This window comes from Protopterus annectens, chromosome 10.part0 (genome assembly GCF_019279795.1).
Source record: "Protopterus annectens isolate FY-2018-M chromosome 10.part0, PAN1.0, whole genome shotgun sequence".
Classification (NCBI taxonomy): domain Eukaryota; kingdom Metazoa; phylum Chordata; order Ceratodontiformes; family Protopteridae; genus Protopterus; species Protopterus annectens.
This window is the reverse complement of record NC_056744.1, coordinates 1,820,020,260-1,820,045,473: the sequence shown is the minus strand read 5'-3', so window position 1 is coordinate 1,820,045,473 and position 25,214 is coordinate 1,820,020,260. Positions and strand designations below refer to the sequence as shown.

General features: G+C 56.8%; 1 protein-coding gene across 1 annotated transcript in view; it reads right to left on the bottom strand.

The window, feature by feature from the left end:
• Nucleotides 1–20,823, bottom strand: part of LOC122814515 (mucin-21-like) — a gene marked incomplete at its 5' end in the record, with an annotated part of 38,388 nt that extends 17,565 nt beyond the window's left edge. The window contains 11 exons of the mRNA XM_044087089.1: nucleotides 4,599–4,666; nucleotides 4,803–4,977; nucleotides 5,676–5,723; nucleotides 6,327–6,501; nucleotides 10,189–10,241; nucleotides 14,944–15,077; nucleotides 15,214–15,343; nucleotides 15,460–15,617; nucleotides 15,703–15,997; nucleotides 18,182–18,226; nucleotides 20,644–20,823. Coding sequence (XP_043943024.1) covers nucleotides 4,599–4,666; nucleotides 4,803–4,977; nucleotides 5,676–5,723; nucleotides 6,327–6,501; nucleotides 10,189–10,241; nucleotides 14,944–15,077; nucleotides 15,214–15,343; nucleotides 15,460–15,617; nucleotides 15,703–15,997; nucleotides 18,182–18,226; nucleotides 20,644–20,823 — 1,461 coding nt within the window. The remainder of the gene's footprint in view (nucleotides 1–4,598; nucleotides 4,667–4,802; nucleotides 4,978–5,675; nucleotides 5,724–6,326; nucleotides 6,502–10,188; nucleotides 10,242–14,943; nucleotides 15,078–15,213; nucleotides 15,344–15,459; nucleotides 15,618–15,702; nucleotides 15,998–18,181; nucleotides 18,227–20,643) is intronic.
• Nucleotides 20,824–25,214: the final 4,391 nt, after the last annotated feature.

Genomic DNA, 25,214 nt, shown 5'->3' with positions numbered 1-25,214 from the left:
ACAAACTGGACCCTGGACATATTACAGCTTTTTCTTGTACATTGTCTGACCTTGAGTAAGTCAATCTCTCAAGCTTTGTCATTTAATCTCCCATAACTCCTGCCTCACATTTGAATGTGAAAGACACTGCCTTGTGGATCTTATCTGGTTATCCAAAAATAAATATATATTTTTAATTTCTTTCTAATTTGTATTGCATATTTTTAAAGCACTGAAACTTTACTTTTAATGATGCAGTCCAGCCATTTGTATACTATTGTTTCTCTTTCTGTCATTCCATTAACACATTTCAGCATGCGCTGAGCCGTAAGAATGCAAACTGTTCATTTATTAAATGTAGAATTCTTCAGAAGAATGCATTTTTGGTTTGTTTTGAATCTTTTGACAAAGTGAAGAAAAAAAAAAGAAAGAAAAGCGAAGTGTTTAATGAGACTTTAACTGCATAACATGCACAGGCCATGGCTGCCTGTTTATAGGAGTTTGCACATGTATAAGTGTATATCTATAGGTATCAAACTAAAGTCTGTGGGATTTATCACATTCATTTGCCCTAGGTTGCATTGCCCCTGAGTGAAGTGGTTGCTGCCTGTTATGTTTTATGCAGAAGTTATTACCAGGAAGCCCAGTAAAGCACAAGTGTCCGTCCCTTGAACTAAGAAACACTGAACGAAAGAGAAATAGTCACTCATCAGTAACATGCGAATGCTGACTTAGGGTCTGTTATCTCATGCTAGATCCCTGCACGCAGTTCAGAGAATGAACACAGAGGAAGCAGCAATGTTTGAGGCCTGTTCATGAACTAACTAAATTAAAGTTTAATGAAGCACAAAGTCAACATTCATCTGATGCACAGAGATGTCTTTGTAAAATTAGATATGAAAATAGTATATTTACATACAATATTTTATTTAAATATTTTTATTTAGCTATCACAGCATACTTTTATTTTCTTATAAATTTAGGTTTGCAAAGTCAGCTTAGCTGAAAGTAACTCATATTAGCAGGGAATGCGTGACAGAAGGCTGTGTAAAGCCTTTAAAATACAGTGAAACACTCCTAGGGGAAAGGTCCACTGCTGTGAACTGTAAGAGGTCTCTTGCCCCAACAGAAGAACTACCATAGATTAACTGCAGGCACATCAGTTAAGCTTCTGTACTGGAAAAGGGCAATTATCATTGTCTTTGCATTGTGTTGTCATCACCTGCTTTCAGAGTTATTGCCCCTGACTGGAGATGGGCACGTGCTGACGCTGCTCCCAGTATTGTCCCTGACTGGAGATGGGCACGTGCTGATGCTGCTCCCAGTATTGGCCCTGACTGGAGATGGGCACGTGCTGACGCTGCTCCCAGTATTGACCCTGACTGGAGATGGGCACGTGCTGACGCTGTTCCCGGTATTGACCCTGACTGGAGATGGGTACGTGCTGCTCTGCTCCCAGTATTGACCCTGACTGGAGATGGGTACGTGCTGCTCTGCTCCCAGTATTGACCCTGACTGGAGATGGGCACATGCTGACCCTGACTGGAGATGGGCACGTGCTGACGCTGCTCCCAGTTTTGACCCTGACTGGAGATGGGCATGTGCTGACGCTGCTCCCAGTTTTGACCCTGACTGGAGATGGGCACGTGCTGACGCTGCTCCCAGTATTGACCCTGACTGGAGATGGGCACGTGCTGCTCTGCACCCAGTATTGACCCTGACTGGAGATGGGCACGTGCTGCTCTGCTCCCAGTATTGACCCTGACTGGAGATGGGTACGTGCTGCTCTGCTCCCAGTATTGACCCTGACTGGAGATGGGCACGTGCTGCTCTGCTCCCAGTATTGACCCTGACTGGAGATGGGCACGTGCTGATGCTGCTCCCAGTATTGACCCTGACTGGAGATGGGCACATGCTGACTCTGCTCCCAGTATTGACCCTGACTGGAGATGGGCACGTGCTGCTCTGCTCCCAGTATTGACCCTGACTGGAGATGGGTACGTGCTGCTCTGCTCCCAGTATTGACCCTGACTGGAGATGGGCACGTGCTGACGCTGCTCCCAGTATTGTCCCTGACTGGAGATGGGCACGTGCTGCTCTGCTCCCAGTATTGACCCTGACTGGAGATGGGCACGTGCTGCTCTGCTCCCAGCATTGACCCTGACTGGAGATGGGCACGTGCTGACGCTGCTCCCAGTATTGACCCTGACTGGAGATGGGCACGTGCTGACGCTGCTCCCAGTATTGACCCTGACTGGAGATGGGCACGTGCTGATGCTGCTCCCAGTATTGACCCTGACTGGAGATGGGCACGTGCTGCTCTGCTCCCAGTATTGACCCTGACTGGAGATGGGCACGTGCTGACGCTGCTCCCAGTATTGACCCTGACTGGAGATGGGCACGTGCTGCTCTGCTCCCAGTATTGACCCTGACTGGAGATGGGCACGTGCTGCTCTGCTCCCAGTATTGACCCTGACTGGAGATGGGCACGTGCTGACGCTGCTCCCAGTATTGACCCTGACTGGAGATGGGCACGTGCTGCTCTGCTCCCAGTATTGACCCTGACTGGAGATGGGCACGTGCTGCTCTGCTCCCAGTATTGACCCTGACTGGAGATGGGCACGTGCTGACGCTGCTCCCAGTATTGCCCCTGACTGGAGATGGGCACGTGCTGACGCTGCTCCCAGTATTGACCCTGACTGGAGATGGGCACGTGCTGACGCTGCTCCCAGTATTGACCCTGACTGGAGATGGGCACATGCTGCTCTGCTCCCAGTATTGACCCTGACTGGAGATGGGTACGTGCTGCTCTGCTCCCAGTATTGACCCTGACTGGAGATGGGCACGTGCTGCTCTGCTCCCAGTATTGACCCTGACTGGAGAGGGGCACGTGCTGACGCTGCTCCCAGTATTGACCCTGACTGGAGATGGGCACGTGCTGACGCTGCTCCCAGTTTTGACCCTGACTGGAGATGGGCACGTGCTGATGCTGCTCCCAGTATTGCCCCTGACTGGAGATGGGCACGTGCTGACGCTGCTCCCAGTATTGACCCTGACTGGAGATGGGCAAGTGCTGACGCTGCTCCCAATACTGACCCTGACTGGAGATGGGCACGTGCTGACCCTGACTGGAGATGGGCACGTGCTGACGCTGCTCCCAGTATTGTCCCTGACTGGAGATGGGCACCTGCTGATGCTGCTCCCAGTTTTGACCCTGACTGGAGATGGGCATGTGCTGACGCTGTTCCCAGTATTGTCCCTGACTGGAGATGGGCACGTGCTGACGCTGCTCCCAGTATTGACCCTGACTGGAGATGGGCACGTGCTGACGCTGCTCCCAGTATTGACCCTGATTGGAGATGGGCACGTGCTGACGCTGCTCCCAGTTTTGACCCTGACTGGAGATGGGCACGTGCTGACGCTGCTCCCAGTTTTGACCCTGACTGGAGATGGGCACGCGTGCTGGCGCTGCTCCCAGTTTTGACCCTGACTGGAGATGGGCGCGTGCTGGCGCTGCTCCCAGTTTTGACCCTGACTGGAGATGGGCACGTGCTGGCGCTGCTCCCAGTTTTGACCCTGACTGGAGATGGGCACGTGCTGACGCTGCTCCCAGTTTTGACCCTGACTGGAGATGGGCACGTGCTGACGCTGCTCCCAGTTTTGACCCTGACTGGAGATGGGCACATGCTGACGCTGCTCCCAGTTTTGACCCTGACTGGAGATGGGCACGTGCTGATGCTGCTCCCAGTTTTGACCCTGACTGCAGATGGGCACGTGCTGACGCTGCTCCCAGTATTGCCCCTGACTGGAGATGGGCACGTGCTGACGCTGCTCCCAGTATTGACCCTGACTGGAGATGGGCACATGCTGATGCTGCTCCCAGTATTGACCCTGACTGGAGATGGGCACTTGCTGATGCTGCTCCCAGTTTTGACCCTGACTGGAGATGGGCACGTGCTGATGCTGCTCCCAGTTTTGACCCTGACTGGAGATGGGCACGTGCTGACGCTGCTCCCAGTTTTGACCCTGACTGGAGATGGGCACGTGCTGACGCTGCTCCCAGTTTTGACCCTGACTGGAGATGGGCACATGCTGACGCTGCTCCCAGTATTGCCCCTGACTGGAGATGGGCACGTGCTGACGCTGCTCCCAGTATTGACCCTGACTGGAGATGGGCACGTGCTGACGCTGCTCCCCGTATTGACCCTGACTGGAGATGGGCACGTGCTGACGCTGCTCCCAATACTGACCCTGACTGGAGATGGGCACGTGCTGACCCTGACTGGAGATGGGCACGTGCTGACGCTGCTCCCAGTATTGTCCCTGACTGGAGATGGGCACGTGCTGATGCTGCTCCCAGTGTTGACCCTGACTGGAGATGGGCATGTGCTGATGCTGCTCCCAGTATTGCCCCTGACTGTTGATGGGCACGTGCTGACGCTGCTCCCAGTATTGACCCTGACTGGAGATGGGCACATGCTGATGCTGCTCCCAGTATTGACCCTGACTGGAGATGGGCACCTGCTGATGCTGCTCCCAGTTTTGACCCTGACTGGAGATGGGCATGTGCTGACGCTGTTCCCAGTATTGTCCCTGACTGGAGATGGGCACGTGCTGACGCTGCTCCCAGTATTGACCCTGACTGGAGATGGGCACGTGCTGACGCTGCTCCAAGTATTGACCCTGACTGGAGATGGGCACGTGCTGACGCTGCTCCCAGTTTTGACCCTGACTGGAGATGGGCACGTGCTGACGCTGCTCCCAGTTTTGACCCTGACTGGAGATGGGCACGTGCTGACGCTGCTCCCAGTTTTGACCCTGACTGGAGATGGGCACGTGCTGGCGCTGCTCCCAGTTTTGACCCTGACTGGAGATGGGCGCGTGCTGGCGCTGCTCCCAGTTTTGATCCTCACTGAAGATGGGCACGTGCTCACGCTGCGACCAGTTTTGACCCTGACTGGAGATGGGCGCGTGCTGGCGCTGCTCCCAGTTTTGACCCTGACTGGAGATGGGCACGTGCTGACGCTGCTCCCAGTTTTGACCCTGACTGGAGATGGGCACGTGCTGACGCTGCTCCCAGTTTTGACCCTGACTGAAGATGGGCACGTGCTGACGCTGCTCCCAGTTTTGACCCTGACTGGAGATGGGCACGTGCTGACGCTGCTCCCAGTATTGCCCCTGACTGGAAATGGGCACGTGCTGACGCTGCTCCCAGTATTGCCCCTGACTGGAGATGGGCACGTGCTGACGCTGCTCCCAGTATTGACCCTGACTGGAGATGGGCACGTGCTGACGCTGCTCCCAGTATTGACCCTGACTGGAGATGGGCACTTGCTGATGCTGCTCCCAGTTTTGACCCTGACTGGAGATGGGCATGTGCTGACGCTGTTCCCAGTGTTGACCCTGACTGGAGATGGGCACGTGCTGACGCTGCTCCCAGTATTAACCCTGACTGGAGATGGGCACGTGCTGACGCTGCTCCCAGTATTGACCCTGACTGGAGATGGGCACGTGCTGACGCTGCTCCCAGTATTGACCCTGACTGGAGATGGGCACGTGCTGACGCTGCTCCCAGTTTTGACCCTGACTGGAGATGGGCACGTGCTGACGCTGCTCCCAGTATTGACCCTGACTGGAGATCGGTATGTGCTGACGCTGCTCCCAGTATTGACCCTGACTGGAGATGGGCACGTGCTGACGCTGCTCCCAGTATTGACCCTGACTGGAGATGGGTATGTGCTGACGCTGCTCCCAGTTTTGACCCTGACTGGAGATGGGCACGTGCTGACGCTGCTCCCAGTTTTGACCCTGACTGGAGATGGGCACGTGCTGACGCTGCTCCCAGTATTGACCCTGACTGGAGATGGGCACGTGCTGACGCTGCTCCCAGTTTTGACCCTGACTGGAGATGGGCACGTGCTGACGCTGCTCCCAGTATTGTCCCTGACTGGAGATGGGTACGTGCTGCTCTGCTCCCAGTATTGACCCTGACTGGAGATGGGTACGTGCTGCTCTGCTCCCAGTATTGACCCTGACTGGAGATGGGTACATGCTGCTCTGTTCCCAGTATTGACCCTGACTGGAGATGGGCACGTGCTGCTCTGTTCCCAGTATTGACCCTGACTGGAGATGGGCACGTGCTGCTCTGCTCCCAGTATTGACCCTGACTGGAGATGGGCACGTGCTGCTCTGCTCCCAGTATTGACCCTGACTGGAGATGGGCACGTGTTGACGCTGCTCCCAGTTTTGAACCTGACTTGAGATGGGCACGTGCTGACGCTGCTCCCAGTTTTGACCCTGACTGGAGATGGGCACGTGCTGACGCTGCTCCCAGTTTTGACCCTGACTGGAGATGGGCACGTGCTGATGCTGCTCCCAGTTTTGACCCTGACTGGAGATGGGCACGTGCTGACGCTGCTCCCAGTATTGTCCCTGACTGGAGATGGGCACGTGCTGATGCTGCTCCCAGTTTTGACCCTGACTGGAGATGGGCATGTCCTGATGCTGCTCCCAGTATTGACCCTGATTGGAGATGGGTACATGCTGCTGTGCTCCCAGTATTGACCCTGACTGGAGATCGGCACGTGCTGCTCTGCTCCCAGTATTGACCCTGACTGGAGATGGGTACGTGCTGCTCTGCTCCCAGTATTGACCCTGACTGGAGATGGGCACGTGCTGACGCTGCTCCCAGTTTTGACCCTGACTGGAGATGGGCACGTGCTGACGCTGCTCCCAGTTTTGACCCTGACTGGAGATGGGCAAGTGCTGACGCTGCTCCCAGTTTTGACCCTGACTGGAGATGGGCACATGCTGACGCTGCTCCCAGTTTTGACCCTGACTGGAGATGGGCACGTGCTGACGCTGCTCCCAGATTTGACCCTGACTGGAGATGGGCACGTGCTGACGCTGCTCCCAGTTTTGACCCTGACTGGAGATGGGCACGTGCTGACGCTGCTCCCAGTTTTGACCCTGACTGGAGATGGGCACGTGCTGACGCTGCTCCCAGTTTTGACCCTGACTGGAGATGGGCATGTGCTGATGCTGCTCCCAGTATTGCCCCTGACTGGAGATGGGCACGTGCTGACGCTGCTCCCAGTATTGACCCTGACTGGAGATGGGCACGTGCTGACGCTGCTCCCAATACTGACCCTGACTGGAGATGGGCACGTGCTGACCCTGACTGGAGATGGGCACGTGCTGACGCTGCTCCCAGTATTGTCCCTGACTGGAGATGGGCACCTGCTGATGCTGCTCCCAGTTTTTACCCTGACTGGAGATGGGCATGTGCTGACGCTGTTCCCAGTATTGTCCCTGACTGGAGATGGGCACGTGCTGACGCTGCTCCCAGTATTGACCCTGACTGGAGATGGGCACGTGCTGGCGCTGCTCCCAGTATTGACCCTGATTGGAGATGGGCACGTGCTGGCGCTGCTCCCAGTTTTGACCCTGACTGGTGATGGGCACGTGCTGCCGCTGCTCCCAGTTTTGACCCTGACTGGAGATGGGCACGTGCTGACGCTGCTCCCAGTTTTGACCCTGACTGGAGATGGGCACGTGCTGACGCTGCTCCCAGTTTTGACCCTGACTGGAGATGGGCACGTGCTGACGCTGCTCCCAGTTTTGACCCTGACTGGAGATGGGCGCGTGCTGGCGCTGCTCCCAGTTTTGACCCTGACTGGAGATGGGCACGTGCTGACGCTGCTCCCAGTTTTGACCCTGACTGGAGATGGGCACGTGCTGATGCTGCTCCCAGTTTTGACCCTGACTGCAGATGGGCACGTGCTGACGCTGCTCCCAGTATTGCCCCTGACTGGAGATGGGCACGTGCTGACGCTGCTCCCAGTATTGCCCCTGACTGGAGATGGGCACGTGCTGACGCTGCTCCCAGTATTGACCCTGACTGGAGATGGGCACATGCTGATGCTGCTCCCAGTAATGACCCTGACTGGAGATGGGCACATGCTGATGCTGCTCCCAGTAATGACCCTGACTGGAGATGGGCACTTGCTGATGCTGCTCCCAGTTTTGACCCTGACTGGAGATGGGCACGTGCTGACGCTGTTCCCAGTATTGACCCTGACTGGAGATGGGCACGTGCTGACGCTGCTCCCAGTATTGACCGTGACTGGAGATGGGCACGTGCTGACGCTGCTCCCAGTTTTGACCCTGACTGGAGATGGGCACGTGCTGACGCTGCTCCCAGTATTGACCCTGACTGGAGATGGGTATGTGCTGACACTGCTCCCAGTTTTGACCCTGACTGGAGATGGGCACGTGCTGACGCTGCTCCCAGTTTTGACCCTGACTAGAGATGGGCACATGCTGACGCTGCTCCCAGTTTTGACCCTGACTGGAGATGGGCACGTGCTGACGCTGCTCCCAGTTTTGACCCTGACTGGAGATGGGCACGTGCTGACGCTGCTCCCAGTTTTGACCCTGACTGGAGATGGGCACGTGCTGATGCTGCTCCCAGTTTTGACCCTGACTGCAGATGGGCACGTGCTGACGCTGCTCCCAGTATTGCCCCTGACTGGAGATGGGCACGTGCTGACGCTGCTCCCAGTATTGACCCTGACTGGAGATGGGCACATGCTGATGCTGCTCCCAGTAATGACCCTGACTGGAGATGGGCACATGCTGATGCTGCTCCCAGTAATGACCCTGACTGGAGATGGGCACTTGCTGATGCTGCTCCCAGTTTTGACCCTGACTGGAGATGGGCACGTGCTGACGCTGCTCCCAGTTTTGACCCTGACTGGAGATGGGCACGTGCTGATGCTGCTCCCAGTTTTGACCCTGACTGGAGATGGGCACGTGCTGACGCTGCTCCCAGTTTTGACCCTGACTGGAGATGGGCACGTGCTGACGCTGCTCCCAGTTTTGACCCTGACTGGAGATGGGCACGTGCTGATGCTGCTCCCAGTTTTGACCCTGACTGCAGATGGGCACGTGCTGACGCTGCTCCCAGTATTGCCCCTGACTGGAGATGGGCACGTGCTGACGCTGCTCCCAGTATTGACCCTGACTGGAGATGGGCACATGCTGATGCTGCTCCCAGTAATGACCCTGACTGGAGATGGGCACATGCTGATGCTGCTCCCAGTAATGACCCTGACTGGAGATGGGCACTTGCTGATGCTGCTCCCAGTTTTGACCCTGACTGGAGATGGGCACTTGCTGATGCTGCTCCCAGTTTTGACCCTGACTGGAGATGGGCACGTGCTGACGCTGTTCCCAGTATTGACCCTGACTGGAGATGGGCACGTGCTGACGCTGCTCCCAGTATTGACCCTGACTGGAGATGGGCACGTGCTGACGCTGCTCCCAGTTTTGACCCTGACTGGAGATGGGCACGTGCTGACGCTGCTCCCAGTTTTGACCCTGACTGGAGATGGGCACGTGCTGACGCTGCTCCCAGTATTGACCCTGACTGGAGATGGGTATGTGCTGACACTGCTCCCAGTTTTGACCCTGACTAGAGATGGGCACATGCTGACGCTGCTCCCAGTTTTGACCCTGACTGGAGATGGGCACGTGCTGACGCTGCTCCCAGTTTTGACCCTGACTGGAGATGGGCACGTGCTGACGCTGCTCCCAGTTTTGACCCTGACTGGAGATGGGCACGTGCTGATGCTGCTCCCAGTTTTGACCCTGACTGCAGATGGGCACGTGCTGACGCTGCTCCCAGTATTGCCCCTGACTGGAGATGGGCACGTGCTGACGCTGCTCCCAGTATTGACCCTGACTGGAGATGGGCACATGCTGATGCTGCTCCCAGTAATGACCCTGACTGGAGATGGGCACATGCTGATGCTGCTCCCAGTAATGACCCTGACTGGAGATGGGCACTTGCTGATGCTGCTCCCAGTTTTGACCCTGACTGGAGATGGGCACGTGCTGACGCTGTTCCCAGTATTGACCCTGACTGGAGATGGGCACGTGCTGACGCTGCTCCCAGTATTGACCCTGACTGGAGATGGGCACGTGCTGACGCTGCTCCCAGTTTTGACCCTGACTGGAGATGGGCACGTGCTGACGCTGCTCCCAGTTTTGACCCTGACTGGAGATGGGCACGTGCTGACGCTGCTCCCAGTATTGACCCTGACTGGAGATGGGTATGTGCTGACACTGCTCCCAGTTTTGACCCTGACTGGAGATGGGCACGTGCTGACGCTGCTCCCAGTTTTGACCCTGACTGGAGATGGGCACGTGCTGGCGCTGCTCCCAGTTTTGACCCTGACTGGAGATGGGCACGTGCTGACGCTGCTCCCAGTTTTGACCCTGACTGGAGATGGGCACGTGCTGACGCTGCTCCCAGTTTTGACCCTGACTGGAGATGGGCACGTGCTGACGCTGCTCCCAGTATTGCCCCTGACTGGAGATGGGCACGTGCTGACGCTGCTCCCAGTATTGACCCTGACTGGAGATGGGCACGTGCTGACGCTGCTCCCAGTATTGACCCTGACTGGAGATGGGCACGTGCTGACCCTGACTGGAGATGGGCACGTGCTGACGCTGCTCCCATTATTGTCCCTGACTGGAGATGGGCACGTGCTGATGCTGCTCCCTGTTTTGACCCTGACTGGAGATGGGCATGTGCTGATGCTGCTCCCAGTATTGCCCCTGACTGTTGATGGGCACGTGCTGACGCTGCTCCCAGTATTGCCCCTGACTGTTGATGGGCACGTGCTGACGCTGCTCCCAGTATTGACCCTGACTGGAGATGGGCACATGCTGATGCTGCTCCCAGTATAGACCCTGACTGGAGATGGGCACCTGCTGATGCTGCTCCCAGTTTTGACCCTGACTGGAGATGGGCATGTGCTGACGCTGTTCCCAGTATTGTCCCTGACTGGAGATGGGGACGTGCTGACGCTGCTCCCAGTATTGACCCTGACTGGAGATGGGCACGTGCTGACGCTGCTCCCAGTATTGACCCTGACTGGAGATGGGCACGTGCTGACGCTGCTCCCAGTTTTGACCCTGACTGGAGATGGGCACGTGCTGACGCTGCTCCCAGTTTTGACCCTGACTGGAGATGGGCACGTGCTGACGCTGCTCCCAGTTTTGACCCTGACTGGAGATGGGCACGTGCTGACGCTGCTCCCAGTATTGACCCTGACTGGAGATGGGCACGTGCTGACGCTGCTCCCAGTATTGACCCTGACTGGAGATGGGCACTTGCTGATGCTGCTCCCAGTTTTTACCCTGACTGGAGATGGGCATGTGCTGACGCTGTTCCCAGTATTGTCCCTGACTGGAGATGGGCACGTGCTGACGCTGCTCCCAGTATTGACCCTGACTGGAGATGGGCACGTGCTGACGCTGCTCCCAGTATTGACCCTGATTGGAGATGGGCACGTGCTGACGCTGCTCCCAGTTTTGACCCTGACTGGAGATGGGCACGTGCTGACGCTGCTCCCAGTTTTGACCCTGACTGGAGATGGGCACGTGCTGACGCTGCTCCCAGTTTTGACCCTGACTGGAGATGGGCACGTGCTGACGCTGCTCCCAGTTTTGACCCTGACTGGAGATGGGCACGTGCTGACGGTGCTCCCAGTTTTGACCCTGACTGGAGATGGGCACATGCTGACGCTGCTCCCAGTTTTGACCCTGACTGGAGATGGGCACGTGCTGACGCTGCTCCCAGTTTTGACCCTGACTGGAGATGGGCACGTGCTGACGCTGCTCCCAGTTTTGACCCTGACTGCAGATGGGCACGTGCTGACGCTGCTCCCAGTATTGCCCCTGACTGGAGATGGGCACGTGCTGACGCTGCTCCCAGTATTGACCCTGACTGGAGATGGGCACATGCTGATGCTGCTCCCAGTAATGACCCTGACTGGAGATGGGCACATGCTGATGCTGCTCCCAGTAATGACCCTGACTGGAGATGGGCACTTGCTGATGCTGCTCCCAGTTTTGACCCTGACTGGAGATGGGCACGTGCTGACGCTGTTCCCAGTATTGACCCTGACTGGAGATGGGCACGTGCTGACGCTGCTCCCAGTATTGACCCTGACTGGAGATGGGCACGTGCTGACGCTGCTCCCAGTTTTGACCCTGACTGGAGATGGGCACGTGCTGACGCTGCTCCCAGTATTGACCCTGACTGGAGATGGGTATGTGCTGACACTGCTCCCAGTTTTGACCCTGACTGGAGATGGGCACGTGCTGACGCTGCTCCCAGTTTTGACCCTGACTGGAGATGGGCACATGCTGACGCTGCTCCCAGTTTTGACCCTGACTGGAGATGGGCACGTGCTGACGCTGCTCCCAGTTTTGACCCTGACTGGAGATGGGCACGTGCTGACGCTGCTCCCAGTATTGCCCCTGACTGGAGATGGGCACGTGCTGACGCTGCTCCCAGTATTGACCCTGACTGGAGATGGGCACGTGCTGACGCTGCTCCCAGTATTGACCCTGACTGGAGATGGGCACGTGCTGACGCTGCTCCCAATACTGACCCTGACTGGAGATGGGCACGTGCTGACCCTGACTGGAGATGGGCATGTGCTGACGCTGCTCCCAGTATTGCCCCTGACTGGAGATGGGCACGTGCTGATGCTGCTCCCAGTTTTGACCCTGACTGGAGATGGGCATGTGCTGATGCTGCTCCCAGTATTGCCCCTGACTGTTGATGGGCACGTGCTGACGCTGCTCCCAGTATTGCCCCTGACTGTTGATGGGCACGTGCTGACGCTGCTCCCAGTATTGACCCTGACTGGAGATGGGCACATGCTGATGCTGCTCCCAGTATTGACCCTGACTGGAGATGGGCACCTGCTGATGCTGCTCCCAGTTTTGACCCTGACTGGAGATGGGCACGTGCTGACGCTGTTCCCAGTATTGTCCCTGACTGGAGATGGGGACGTGCTGACGCTGCTCCCAGTATTGACCCTGACTGGAGATGGGCACATGCTGACGCTGCTCCCAGTATTGACCCTGATTGGAGATGGGCACGTGCTGACGCTGCTCCCAGTTTTGACCATGACTGGAGATAGGCACGTGCTGACGCTGCTCCCAGTTTTGACCCTGACTGGAGATGGGCACGTGCTGACGCTGCTCCCAGTTTTGACCCTGACTGGAGATGGGCACATGCTGACGCTGCTCCCAGTTTTGACCCTGACTGGAGATGGGCACGTGCTGACGCTGCTCCCAGTATTGCCCCTGACTGGAGATGGGCACGTGCTGACGCTGCTCCCAGTATTGACCCTGACTGGAGATGGGCACGTGCTGACGCTGCTCCCAGTATTGACCCTGACTGGAGATGGGCACTTGCTGATGCTGCTCCCAGTTTTGACCCTGACTGGAGATGGGCATGTGCTGACGCTGTTCCCAGTATTGACCCTGACTGGAGATGGGCACGTGCTGACGCTGCTCCCAGTATTGACCCTGACTGGAGATGGGCACGTGCTGACGCTGCTCCCAGTATTGACCCTGACTGGAGATGGGCACGTGCTGACGCTGCTCCCAGTTTTGACCCTGACTGGAGATGGGTATGTGCTGATGCTGCTCCCAGTTTTGACCCTGACTGGAGATGGGTATGTGCTGATGCTGCTCCCAGTTTTGACCCTGACTGGAGATGGGCACGTGCTGACGCTGCTCCCAGTATTGACCCTGACTGGAGATGGGCACGTGCTGCTCTGCTCCCAGTATTGACCCTGACTGGAGATGGGCACGTGCTGCTCTGCTCCCAGTATTGACCCTGACTGGAGATGGGCACGTGCTGCTCTGCTCCCAGTATTGACCCTGACTGGAGATGGGTACGTGCTGCTCTGCTCCCAGTATTGACCCTGACTGGAGATGGGTACGTGCTGCTCTGCTCCCAGTATTGACCCTGACTGGAGATGGAGTGCGTGCTGCTCTGCTCCCAGTATTGACCCTGACTGGAGATGGAGTGCGTGCTGCTCTGCTCCCAGTATTGACCCTGACTGGAGATGGGTACGTGCTGCTCTGCTCCCAGTATTGACCCTGACTGGAGATGGGTACGTGCTGCTCTGCTCCCAGTATTGACCCTGACTGGAGATGGGTACATGCTGCTCTGTTCCCAGTATTGACCCTGACTGGAGATGGGCACGTGCTGCTCTGCTCCCAGTATTGACCCTGACTGGAGATGGGCACGTGCTGCTCTGCTCCCAGTATTGACCCTGACTGGAGATGGGCACGTGCTGCTCTGCTCCCAGTATTGACCCTGACTGGAGATGGGCACGTGTTGACGCTGCTCCCAGTTTTGACCCTGACTGGAGATGGGCACGTGCTGACGCTGCTCCCAGTTTTGACCCTGACTGGAGATGGGCACGTGCTGACGCTGCTCCCAGTTTTGACCCTGACTGGAGATGGGCACGTGCTGATGCTGCTCCCAGTTTTGACCCTGACTGGAGATGGGCACGTGCTGACGCTGCTCCCAGTATTGTCCCTGACTGGAGATGGGCACGTGCTGATGCTGCTCCCAGTTTTGACCCTGACTGGAGATGGGCATGTGCTGATGCTGCTCCCAGTATTGCCCCTGACTGTTGATGGGCACGTGCTGACGCTGCTCCCAGTATTGACCCTGACTGGAGATGGGCACATGCTGATGCTGCTCCCAGTATTGACCCTGACTGGAGATGGGCACCTGCTGATGCTGCTCCCAGTATTGTCCCTGACTGGAGATGGGCACCTGCTGATGCTGCTCCCAGTATTGTCGCTGACTGGAGATGGGCACGTGCTGACGCTGCTCCCAGTATTGACCCTGACTGGAGATGGGCACGTGCTGACGCTGCTCCCAGTATTGACCCTGACTGGATATGGGCACGTGCTGACGCTGCTCCCAGTTTTGACCCTGACTGGAGATGGGCACGTGCTGACGCTGCTCCCAGTTTTGACCCTGACTGGAGATGGGCACGTGCTGACGCTGCTCCCAGTTTTAACCCTGACTGGAGATGGGCACGTGCTGACGCTGCTCCCAGTTTTGACCCTGACTGGAGATGGGCACGTGCTGACGCTGCTCCCAGTTTTGACACTGACTGGAGATGGGCACGTGCTGACGCTGCTCCCAGTTTTGACACTGACTGGAGATGGGCACGTGCTGACGCTGCTCCCAGTTTTGACCCTGACTGGAGATGGGCACGTGCTGACGCTGCTCCCAGTTTTGACCCTGACTGGAGATGGGCGCGTGCTGGCGCTGCTCCCAGTTTTGACCCTGACTGGAGATGGGCGCGTGCTGACGCTGCTCCCAGTTTTGACCCTGACTGGAGATGGGCACGTGCTGGCGCTGCTCCCAGTTTTGACCCTGACTGGAGATGGGCACGTGCTGGCGCTGCTCCCAGTTTTGACCCTGACTGGAGATGGGCGCGTGCTGGCGCTGCTCCCAGTATTGCCCCTGACTGGAGATGGGCGCGTGCTGACGCTGCTCCCAGTATTGCCCCTGACTGGAGATGGGCACGTGCTGACGCTGCTCCCAGTATTGACCCTGACTGGAGATGGGCACGTGCTGACGCTGCTCCCAGTATTGACCCTGACTGGAGATGGGCACGTGCTGACGCTGCTCCCAGTATTGACCCTGACTGGAGATGGGCACTTGCTGACGCTGCTCCCAGTTTTGACCCTGACTGGAGATGGGCATGTGCTGACGCTGTTCCCAGTATTGACCCTGACTGGAGATGGGCACGTGCTGGCGCTGCTCCCAGTATTGACCCTGACTGGAGATGGGCACGTGCTGGCGCTGCTCCCAGTATTGACCCTGACTGGAGATGGGCACGTGCTGGCGCTGCTCCCAGTTTTGACCCTGACTGGAGATGGGCGCGTGCTGGCGCTGCTCCCAGTTTTGACCCTGACTGGAGATGGGCGTGCTGGCGCTGCTCCCAGTATTGACCCTGACTGGAGATGGGTATGTGCTGGCGCTGCTCCCAGTTTTGACCCTGACTGGAGATGGGCGCGTGCTGGCGCTGCTCCCAGTATTGACCCTGACTGGAGATGGGTATGTGCTGGCGCTGCTCCCAGTTTTGACCCTGACTGGAGATGGGCGCGTGCTGACGCTGCTCCCAGTTTTGACCCTGACTGGAGATGGGCACGTGCTGACGCTGCTCCCAGTATTGACCCTGACTGGAGATGGGCACGTGCTGACGCTGCTCCCAGTTTTGACCCTGACTGGAGATGGGCACGTGCTGACGCTGCTCCCAGTTTTGACCCTGACTGGAGATGGGCACGTGCTGACGCTGCTCCCAGTATTGTCCCTGACTGGAGATGGGCACGTGCTGACACTGCTCCCAGTATTGACCCTGACTGGAGATGGGCACGTGCTGACGCTGCTCCCAGTATTGACCCTGACTGGAGATGGGCACGTGCTGACGCTGTTCCCAGCATTGACCCTGACTGGAGATGGGCACGGGCTAATGCTGCTCCCAGTATTGACCCTGACTGGAGATGGGCACGTGCTGACGCTGCTCCCAGTATTGACCCTGACTGGAGATGGGCACGTGCTGACGCTGCTCCCAGTATTGACCCTGACTGGAGATGGGTACGTGCTGCTCCCAGTTTTGACCCTGACTGGAGATGCGCGTGCTGGCGCTGTTCCCAGCATTGACCCTGACTGGAGATGGGCACGCGTGCTGGCGCTGCTCCCAGTATTGACCCTGACTGGAGATGGGCACGTGCTGGCGCTGCTCCCAGTATTGACCCTGACTGGAGATGGGCGCGTGCTGACGCTGCTCCCAGTATTGACCCTGACTGGAGATGGGCACGTGCTGACGCTGCTCCCAGTATTGACCCTGACTGGAGATGGGCACGTGCTGACGCTGCTCCCAGTATTGACCCTGACTGGAGATGGGCACGTGCTGCTCTGCTCCCAGTATTGACCCTGACTGGAGATGGGTACGTGCTGCTCTGCTCCCAGTATTGACCCTGACTGGAGATGGGTACGTGCTGCTCTGCTCCCAGTATTGACCCTGACTGGAGATGGGCACGTGCTGCTCTGCTCCCAGTATTGACCCTGACTGGAGATGGGTACGTGCTGCTCTGCTCCCAGTATTGACCCTGACTGGAGATGGGCACGTGCTGACGCTGCTCCCAGTATTGTCCCTGACTGGAGATGGGCACGTGCTGACGCTGCTCCCAGTATTGTCCCTGACTGGAGATGGGCACATGCTGACGCTGCTCCCAGTATTGACCCTGACTGGAGATGGGCACGTGCTGACGCTGCCCCCAGTATTGACCCTGACTGGAGATGGGCACGTGCTGCTCTGCTCCCAGTATTGACCCTGACTGGAGATGGGCACGTGCTGCTCTGCTCCCAGTATTGACCCTGACTGGAGATGGGCACGTGCTGCTCTGCTCCCAGTATTGACCCTGACTGGAGATGGCTGCGTGCTGCTCTGCTCCCAGTATTGACCCTGACTGGAGATGGGTACGTGCTGCTCTGCTCCCAGTATTGACCCTGACTGGAGATGGGTACGTGCTGCTCTGCTCCCAGTATTGACCCTGACTGGAGATGGGTACGTGCTGCTCTGTTCCCAGTATTGACCCTGACTGGAGATGGGCACGTGCTGCTCTGCTCCCAGTATTGACCCTGACTGGAGATGGGCACGTGCTGCTCTGCTCCCAGTATTGACCCTGACTGGAGATGGGCACGTGCTGCTCTGCTCCCAGTATTGACCCTGACTGGAGATGGGCACGTGTTGACGCTGCTCCCAGTTTTGACCCTGACTGGAGATGGGCACGTGCTGACGCTGCTCCCAGTTTTGACCCTGACTGGAGATGGGCACGTGCTGACGCTGCTCCCAGTTTTGACCCTGACTGGAGATGGGCACGTGCTGATGCTGCTCCCAGTTTTGACCCTGACTGGAGATGGGCACGTGCTGACGCTGCTCCCAGTTTTGACCCTGACTGGAGATGGGCACGTGCTGACGCTGCTCCCAGTATTGCCCCTGACTGGAGATGGGCACGTGCTGACGCTGCTCCCAGTATTGACCCTGACTGGAGATGGGCACGTGCTGACGCTGCTCCCAGTATTGACCCTGACTGGAGATGGGCACATGCTGATGCTGCTCCCAGTATTGACCCTGACTGGAGATGGGCACTTGCTGATGCTGCTCCCAGTTTTGACCCTGACTGGAGATGGGCATGTGCTGACGCTGTTCCCAGTATTGACCCTGACTGGAGATGGGCACGTGCTGACGCTGCTCCCAGTATTGACCCTGACTGGAGATGGGCACGTGCTGACGCTGCTCCCAGTTTTGACCCTGACTGGAGATGGGCACGTGCTGACGCTGCTCCCAGTATTGACCCTGACTGGAGATGGGTATGTGCTGACGCTGCTCCCAGTTTTGACCCTGACTGGAGATGGGCTCTGCTGACGCTGCTCCCAGTATTGACCCTGACTGGAGATGGGTATGTGCTGACGCTGCTCCCAGTTTTGACCCTGACTGGAGATGGGCACGTGCTGACGCTGCTCCCAGTATTGACCCTGACTGGAGATGGGCACGTGCTGATGCTGCTCCCAGTTTTGACCCTGACTGGAGATGGGCACGTGCTGACGCTGCTCCCAGTATTGTCCCTGACTGGAGATGGGCACGTGCTGATGCTGCTCCAAGTATTGACCCTGACTGGAGATGGACACGTGCTGACGCTGCTCCCAGTATTGACCCTGACTGGAGATGGGCACGTGCTGACGCTGCTCCCAGTATTGACCCTGACTGGAGATGGGCGCAGGCTAACGCTGCTCCCAGTATTGACCCTGACTGGAGATGCGCATGTGCTGATGCTGCTCCCAGTTTTGACCCTGACTGGAGATGCGCACGTGCTGACGCTGCTCCCAGTTTTGACCCTGACTGGAGATGCGCACGTGCTGACGCTGCTCCCAGTTTTGACCCTGACTGGAGATGCGCACGTGCTGACGCTGCTCCCAGTATTGACCCTGACTGGAGATGGGCACGTGCTGACGCTGCTCCCAGTTTTGACCCTGACTGGAGATGCGCACGTGCTGACGCTGCTCCCAGTTTTGACCCTGACTGGAGATGGGCACGTGCTGACGCTGCTCCCAGTTTTGACCCTGACTGGAGATGCGCACGTGCTGACGCTGTTCCCAGCATTGACCCTGACTGGAGATGGGCACGTGCTGACGCTGCTCCTAGTATTGACCCTGACTGGAGATGGGCACGGGCTAATGCTGCTCCCAGTATTGACCCTGAATGGAGATGGGCACGTGCTGACGCTGCTCCCAGTATTGACCCTGACTGGAGATGCGCACGTGCTGACGCTGTTCCCAGCATTGACCCTGACTGGAGATGGGCACGGGCTAATGCTGCTCCCAGTATTGACCCTGACTGTAGATGGGCACGTGCTGACGCTGCTCCCAGTATTGACCCTGACTGGAGATGGGTACGTGCTGCTCCCAGTTTTGACCCTGACTGGAGATGCGCACGTGCTGACGCTGTTCCCAGCATTGACCCTGACTGGAGATGGGCACGTGCTGATGCTGCTCCCAGTATTGACCCTGACTGGAGATGGGCACGTGCTGACGCTGCTCCCAGTATTGACCCTGACTGGAGATGGGCACGTGCTGACGCTGCTCCCAGTATTGACCCTGACTGGAGATGGGCACGTGCTGACGCTGCTCCCAGTATTGACCCTGACTGGAGATGGGCACGTGCTGCTCTGCTCCCAGTATTGACCCTGACTGGAGATGGGCACGTGCTGCTCTGCTCCCAGTATTGACCCTGACTGGAGATGGGCGCAGGCTAACGCTGCTCCCAGTATTGACCCTGACTGGAGATGCGCACGTGCTGACGCTGCTCCCAGTATTGACCCTGACTGGAGATGGGCACGTGCTGCTCTGCTCCCAGTATTGACCCTGACTGGAGATGGGCACGTGCTGCTCTGCTCCCAGTATTGACCCTGACTGGAGATGGGCACGTGCTGCTCTGCTCCCAGTATTGACCCTGACTGGAGATGGGCACGTGCTGACGCTGCTCCCAGTTTTGACCCTGACTGGAGATGGGCACGTGCTGACGCTGCTCCCAGTTTTGACCCTGACTGGAGATGGCACGTGCTGATGCTGCTCCCAGTTTTGACCCTGACTGGAGATGGGCACGTGCTGATGCTGCTCCCAGTTTTGACCCTGACTGGAGATGGGCACGTGCTGATGCTGCTCCCAGTTTTGACCCTGACTGGAGATGGGCACGTGCTGACGCTGCTCCCAGTTTTGACCCTGACTGGAGATGGGCACGTGCTGACGCTGCTCCCAGTATTGCCCCTGACTGGAGATGGGCACGTGCTGACGCTGCTCCCTGTATTGACCCTGACTGGAGATGGGCACGTGCTGATGCTGCTCCCAGTATTGACCCTGACTGGAGATGGGCACTTGCTGATGCTGCTCCCAGTTTTGACCGTGACTGGAGATGGGCACGTGTTGACGCTGTTCCCAGTATTGACCCTGACTGGAGATGGGCACGTGCTGACGCTGCTCCCAGTATTGACCCTGACTGGAGATGGGCACGTGCTGACGCTGCTCCCAGTATTGACCCTGACTGGAGATGGGCACGTGCTGACACTGCTCCCAGTTTTGACCCTGACTGGAGATGGGCACGTGCTGACGCTGCTCCCAGTTTTGACCCTGACTGGAGATGGGCACGTGCTGACGCTGCTCCCAGTTTTGACCCTGACTGGAGATGGGCACGTGCTGACGCTGCTCCCAGTATTGATCCTGACTGGAGATGGGCACGTGCTGACGCTGCTCCCAGTATTGATCCTGACTGGAGATGGGTATGTGCTGACGCTGCTCCCAGTTTTGACCCTGATTGGAGATGGGCACGTGCTGACGCTGCTCCCAGTATTGACCCTGACTGGAGATGGGTATGTGCTGACGCTGCTCCCAGTTTTGACCCTGACTGGAGATGGGCACGTGCTGACGCTGCTCCCAGTTTTGACCCTGACTGGAGATGGGCACGTGCTGACGCTGCTCCCAGTTTTGACCCTGACTGGAGATGGGCACGTGCTGACGCTGCTCCCAGTTTTGACCCTGACTGGAGATGGGCACGTGCTGACGCTGCTCCCAGTATTGACCCTGACTGGAGATGGGCACGTGCTGACGCTGCTCCCAGTTTTGACCCTGACTGGAGATGGGCACGTGCTGACGCTGCTCCCAGTTTTGACCCTGACTGGAGATGGGCACGTGCTGATGCTGCTCCCAGTATTGTCCCTGACTGGAGATGGGCACGTGCTGACGCTGCTCCCAGTATTGACCCTGACTGGAGATGGGCACGTGCTGACGCTGCTCCCAGTATTGACCCTGACTGGAGATGGGCACGTGCTGACGCTGCTCCCAGTATTGACCCTGACTGGAGATGGGCACGTGCTGACGCTGCTCCCAGTATTGACCCTGACTGGAGATGGGCGCAGGCTAACGCTGCTCCCAGTATTGACCCTGACTGGAGATGCGCACGTGCTGATGCTGCTCCCAGTTTTGACCCTGACTGGAGATGCGCACGTGCTGACGCTGTTCCCAGCATTGACCCTGACTGGAGATGGGCACGTGCTGACGCTGCTCCCAGTATTGACCCTGACTGGAGATGGGCACGTGCTGACGCTGCTCCCAGTATTGACCCTGACTGGAGATGGGCACGTGCTGACGCTGCTCCCAGTATTGACCCTGACTGGAGATGGGCACGTGCTGACGCTGCTGCCAGTATTGACCCTGACTGGAGATGGGAACATGCTGACACTGCTCCCAGTATTGACCCTGACTGGAGATGGGCACGTGCTGCTCTGCTCCCAGTATTGACCCTGACTGGAGATGGGCACGTGCTGCTCTGCTCCCAGTATTGACCCTGACTGGAGATGGGCACGTGCTGACGCTGCTCCCAGTATTGACCCTGACTGGAGATGGGCACGTGCTGACGCTGCTCCCAGTATTGACCCTGACTGGAGATGGGTACGTGCTGCTCTGCTCCCAGTATTGACCCTGACTGGAGATGGGCACGTGCTGACGCTGCTCCCAGTATTGACCCTGACTGGAGATGGGTACGTGCTGCTCTGCTCCCAGTATTGACCCTGACTGGAGATGGAGTGCGTGCTGCTCTGCTCCCAGTATTGACCCTGACTGGAGATGGAGTGCGTGCTGCTCTGCTCCCAGTATTGACCCTGACTGGAGATGGGTACGTGCTGCTCTGCTCCCAGTATTGACCCTGACTGGAGATGGGTACGTGCTGCTCTGCTCCCAGTATTGACCCTGACTGGAGATGGGTACGTGCTGCTCTGCTCCCAGTATTGACCCTGACTGGAGATGGAGTGCGTGCTGCTCTGCTCCCAGTATTGACCCTGACTGGAGATGGGTACGTGCTGCTCTGCTCCCAGTATTGACCCTGACTGGAGATGGGTACGTGCTGCTCTGCTCCCAGTATTGACCCTGACTGGAGATGGGTACGTGCTTCTCCCAGTATTGACCCTGACTGGAGATAGGTACGTGCTGACAGTCCTCCCAGTATTGACCCTGACTGGAGATGGGCACGTGCTGACAGTCCTCCCAGTATTGACCCTGACTGGAGAATGGCACGTGCTGACGCTGCTCCCAGTATTGACACTGACTGGAGAATGGCACGTGCTGACGCTGCTCCCAGTATTGACACTGACTGGAGAATGGCACGTGCTGACGCTGCACCCAGTATTGACCCTGACTGGAGAATGGCACGTGCTGACGCTGCACCCAGTATTGACCCTGACTGGAGAATGGCACGTGCTGACGCTGCACCCAGTATTGACCCTGACTGGAGGTGGGCACGTGCTGACGCTGCACCCAGTATTGACCCTGACTGGAGGTGGGCACCTGCTGACGCTGCTCCCAGTGTTGACCCTGACTGGAGGTGGGCACCTGCTGACGCTGCTCCCAGTGTTGACCCTGACTGGAGGTGGGCACCTGCTGACGCTGCTCCCAGTGTTGACCCTGACTGGAGGTGGGCACCTTCTGACGCTGCTCCCAGTGTTGACCCTGACTGGAGGTGGGCACCTGCTGACGCTGCTCCCAGTGTTGACCCTGACTGGGGGTGGGCACCTGCTGACGCTGCTCCCAGTGTTGACCTTGACTGGAGGTGGGCACCTGCTGACGCTGCTCCCAGTGTTGACCCTGACTGGAGGTGGGCACCTGCTGACGCTGCTCCCAGTGTTGACCCTGACTGGAGGTGGGCACCTGCTGACGCTGCTCCCACTGCTGACCCTGACTGGAGCTGGGCACGTAATGACCCTGACTGGAGATGGGCACGTAATGACTCTGACTGGAGATGGGCACGTGCTGACACTGCTCCCAGTAATGACCCTGATTGGAGATGGGCACGTGCTGACACTGCTCCCAGTAATGACCCTGATTGGAGATGGGCACGTGCTGACACTGCTCCCAGTAATGACCCTGACTGGAGGTGGGCACGTGCTGACACTGCTCCCAGTAATGACCCTGACTGGAGGTGGGCACGTGCTGACACTGCTCCCATTTTCCTAATCCAACTGTACAACACAAGATGTAACATATTGAGTTCACATTACATTATCAACCTCCTCAATTTGATGGCTGGATTGACAGTTTTATTCTTTTCTTTTCATAGTTTGAGACGTTGTGGGTGCAACCATGTTTCAGTAGATTGGGTGATCTGACTTCCCCTCCCCCCAAGGTCCCAACCCAACAGGTGGAGATTGAGTGGGAACTGAAAGTGCTGCTGTTTGGAGTCTGCTGTCAACACATTGCTAAACCAGTGGCTGGTATCCAACAGCTGCTAACAGAAACCAGATTACGTGGGTCCTTGGCACTGTGCCAGAACATTCTCTCGCAGGCCTGTAACAGATGGTTTAGTAGCTGTATCAGATGGTGGGCTCTAGAATGCACTGTGCAAAGCTTTGCACATTATAACTGGCAGGAATGAAATGCAGTTTTGTAAGGTGCATTGACACACAGCTGTAGAGTTCTGTGAGTGTGAGACCAGAGATGTAGTACAGAACTCTGAAGTGTGAACAAGTAGAGGATGCACACAACTCTCTGTGCTATATAAGGACCTGGGTGACATGTGAGAAACAAGTAAGGGGTGCAGAGGTGCACACAGTTTGGCAGCACACTTATCATTAAGCTTTGCATTATATGTAGAACACAATCCCAAAGAAGTGCAATGAACAAACATATACACACACTGTTACACTTAAAGGGTGCAGTGTTTTGTGGGATTTACAAACATGGTGTACTGACTTCTACACAATCTGGTAGAAAGAGGATTCACGGAGTGTACAGATATACAGTACTGGTGCATACACACTCATCGGTGTGTACAGAGATCATAAGGTGTGCGGACATAGTACATATACAGTCCTCAGGGTGAACACAGATCATACGGTGTACTGACAAGATGCATACAGGCCCAGCATTGTGCACAGAGATCATAAGGTATACAGACATGGTGCATGCAGACTCAACATAGTGTACAGAGATCATAAGGTGTACTGACATGGTGCACACACACTCAGGGTGTACAGAGATTGTAAGGTGTCCTGACATGGTGCATACAAACTCATCAGGGTGAACAGAGTTTGTAAAGTGTACAGACATGGTGCATAGAGATCATAAGGTTTACTGACATGGTGCATACACACTCATCAGGGTGTACATAGATTGTAAAGTGTACAGACATGGTGCATGCAGACTCAGCATGGTGTACAGAGATCATAAGATATCCTAACATACTGCATACACACATCAGGGTGTACAGATATAAAGTGTCCTGACATGGTGCATACACATTCATCAGAGTGTACAGAGATTGTAATGTGTACTGACATGGTGCATACAGACTCATCAGGGTGTAGAGAGATCATAAGATGTCCTACCATACTGCATAAACATGAATCAGGGTGTACAGAGATCATAAGGTGTACAGACATGCTGCATACAGACTCATCAGGATGTAGAGAGATCATAAGGTCTCCTAACATACTGCATACACATGCATCAGGGTGTACAGAGATCATAAGGTGTACTGACATGGTGCATACACACTCATCCGGGTGTACAGAGATCATAAGGTGTACAGACATGGTGCATACACACTCATCAGGGTGTACTGAGATCATAAGGTGTACAGACATGGTGCATACACACTCATCAGGGTGTACTGAGATCATAAGGTGTACAGACATGGTGCATACAGATGCAGAATTGTGTATAGGGATCATAAGTTATACTGACATGATGCACACAGTGCCCAGCATAGTACATAGGCTTGCAA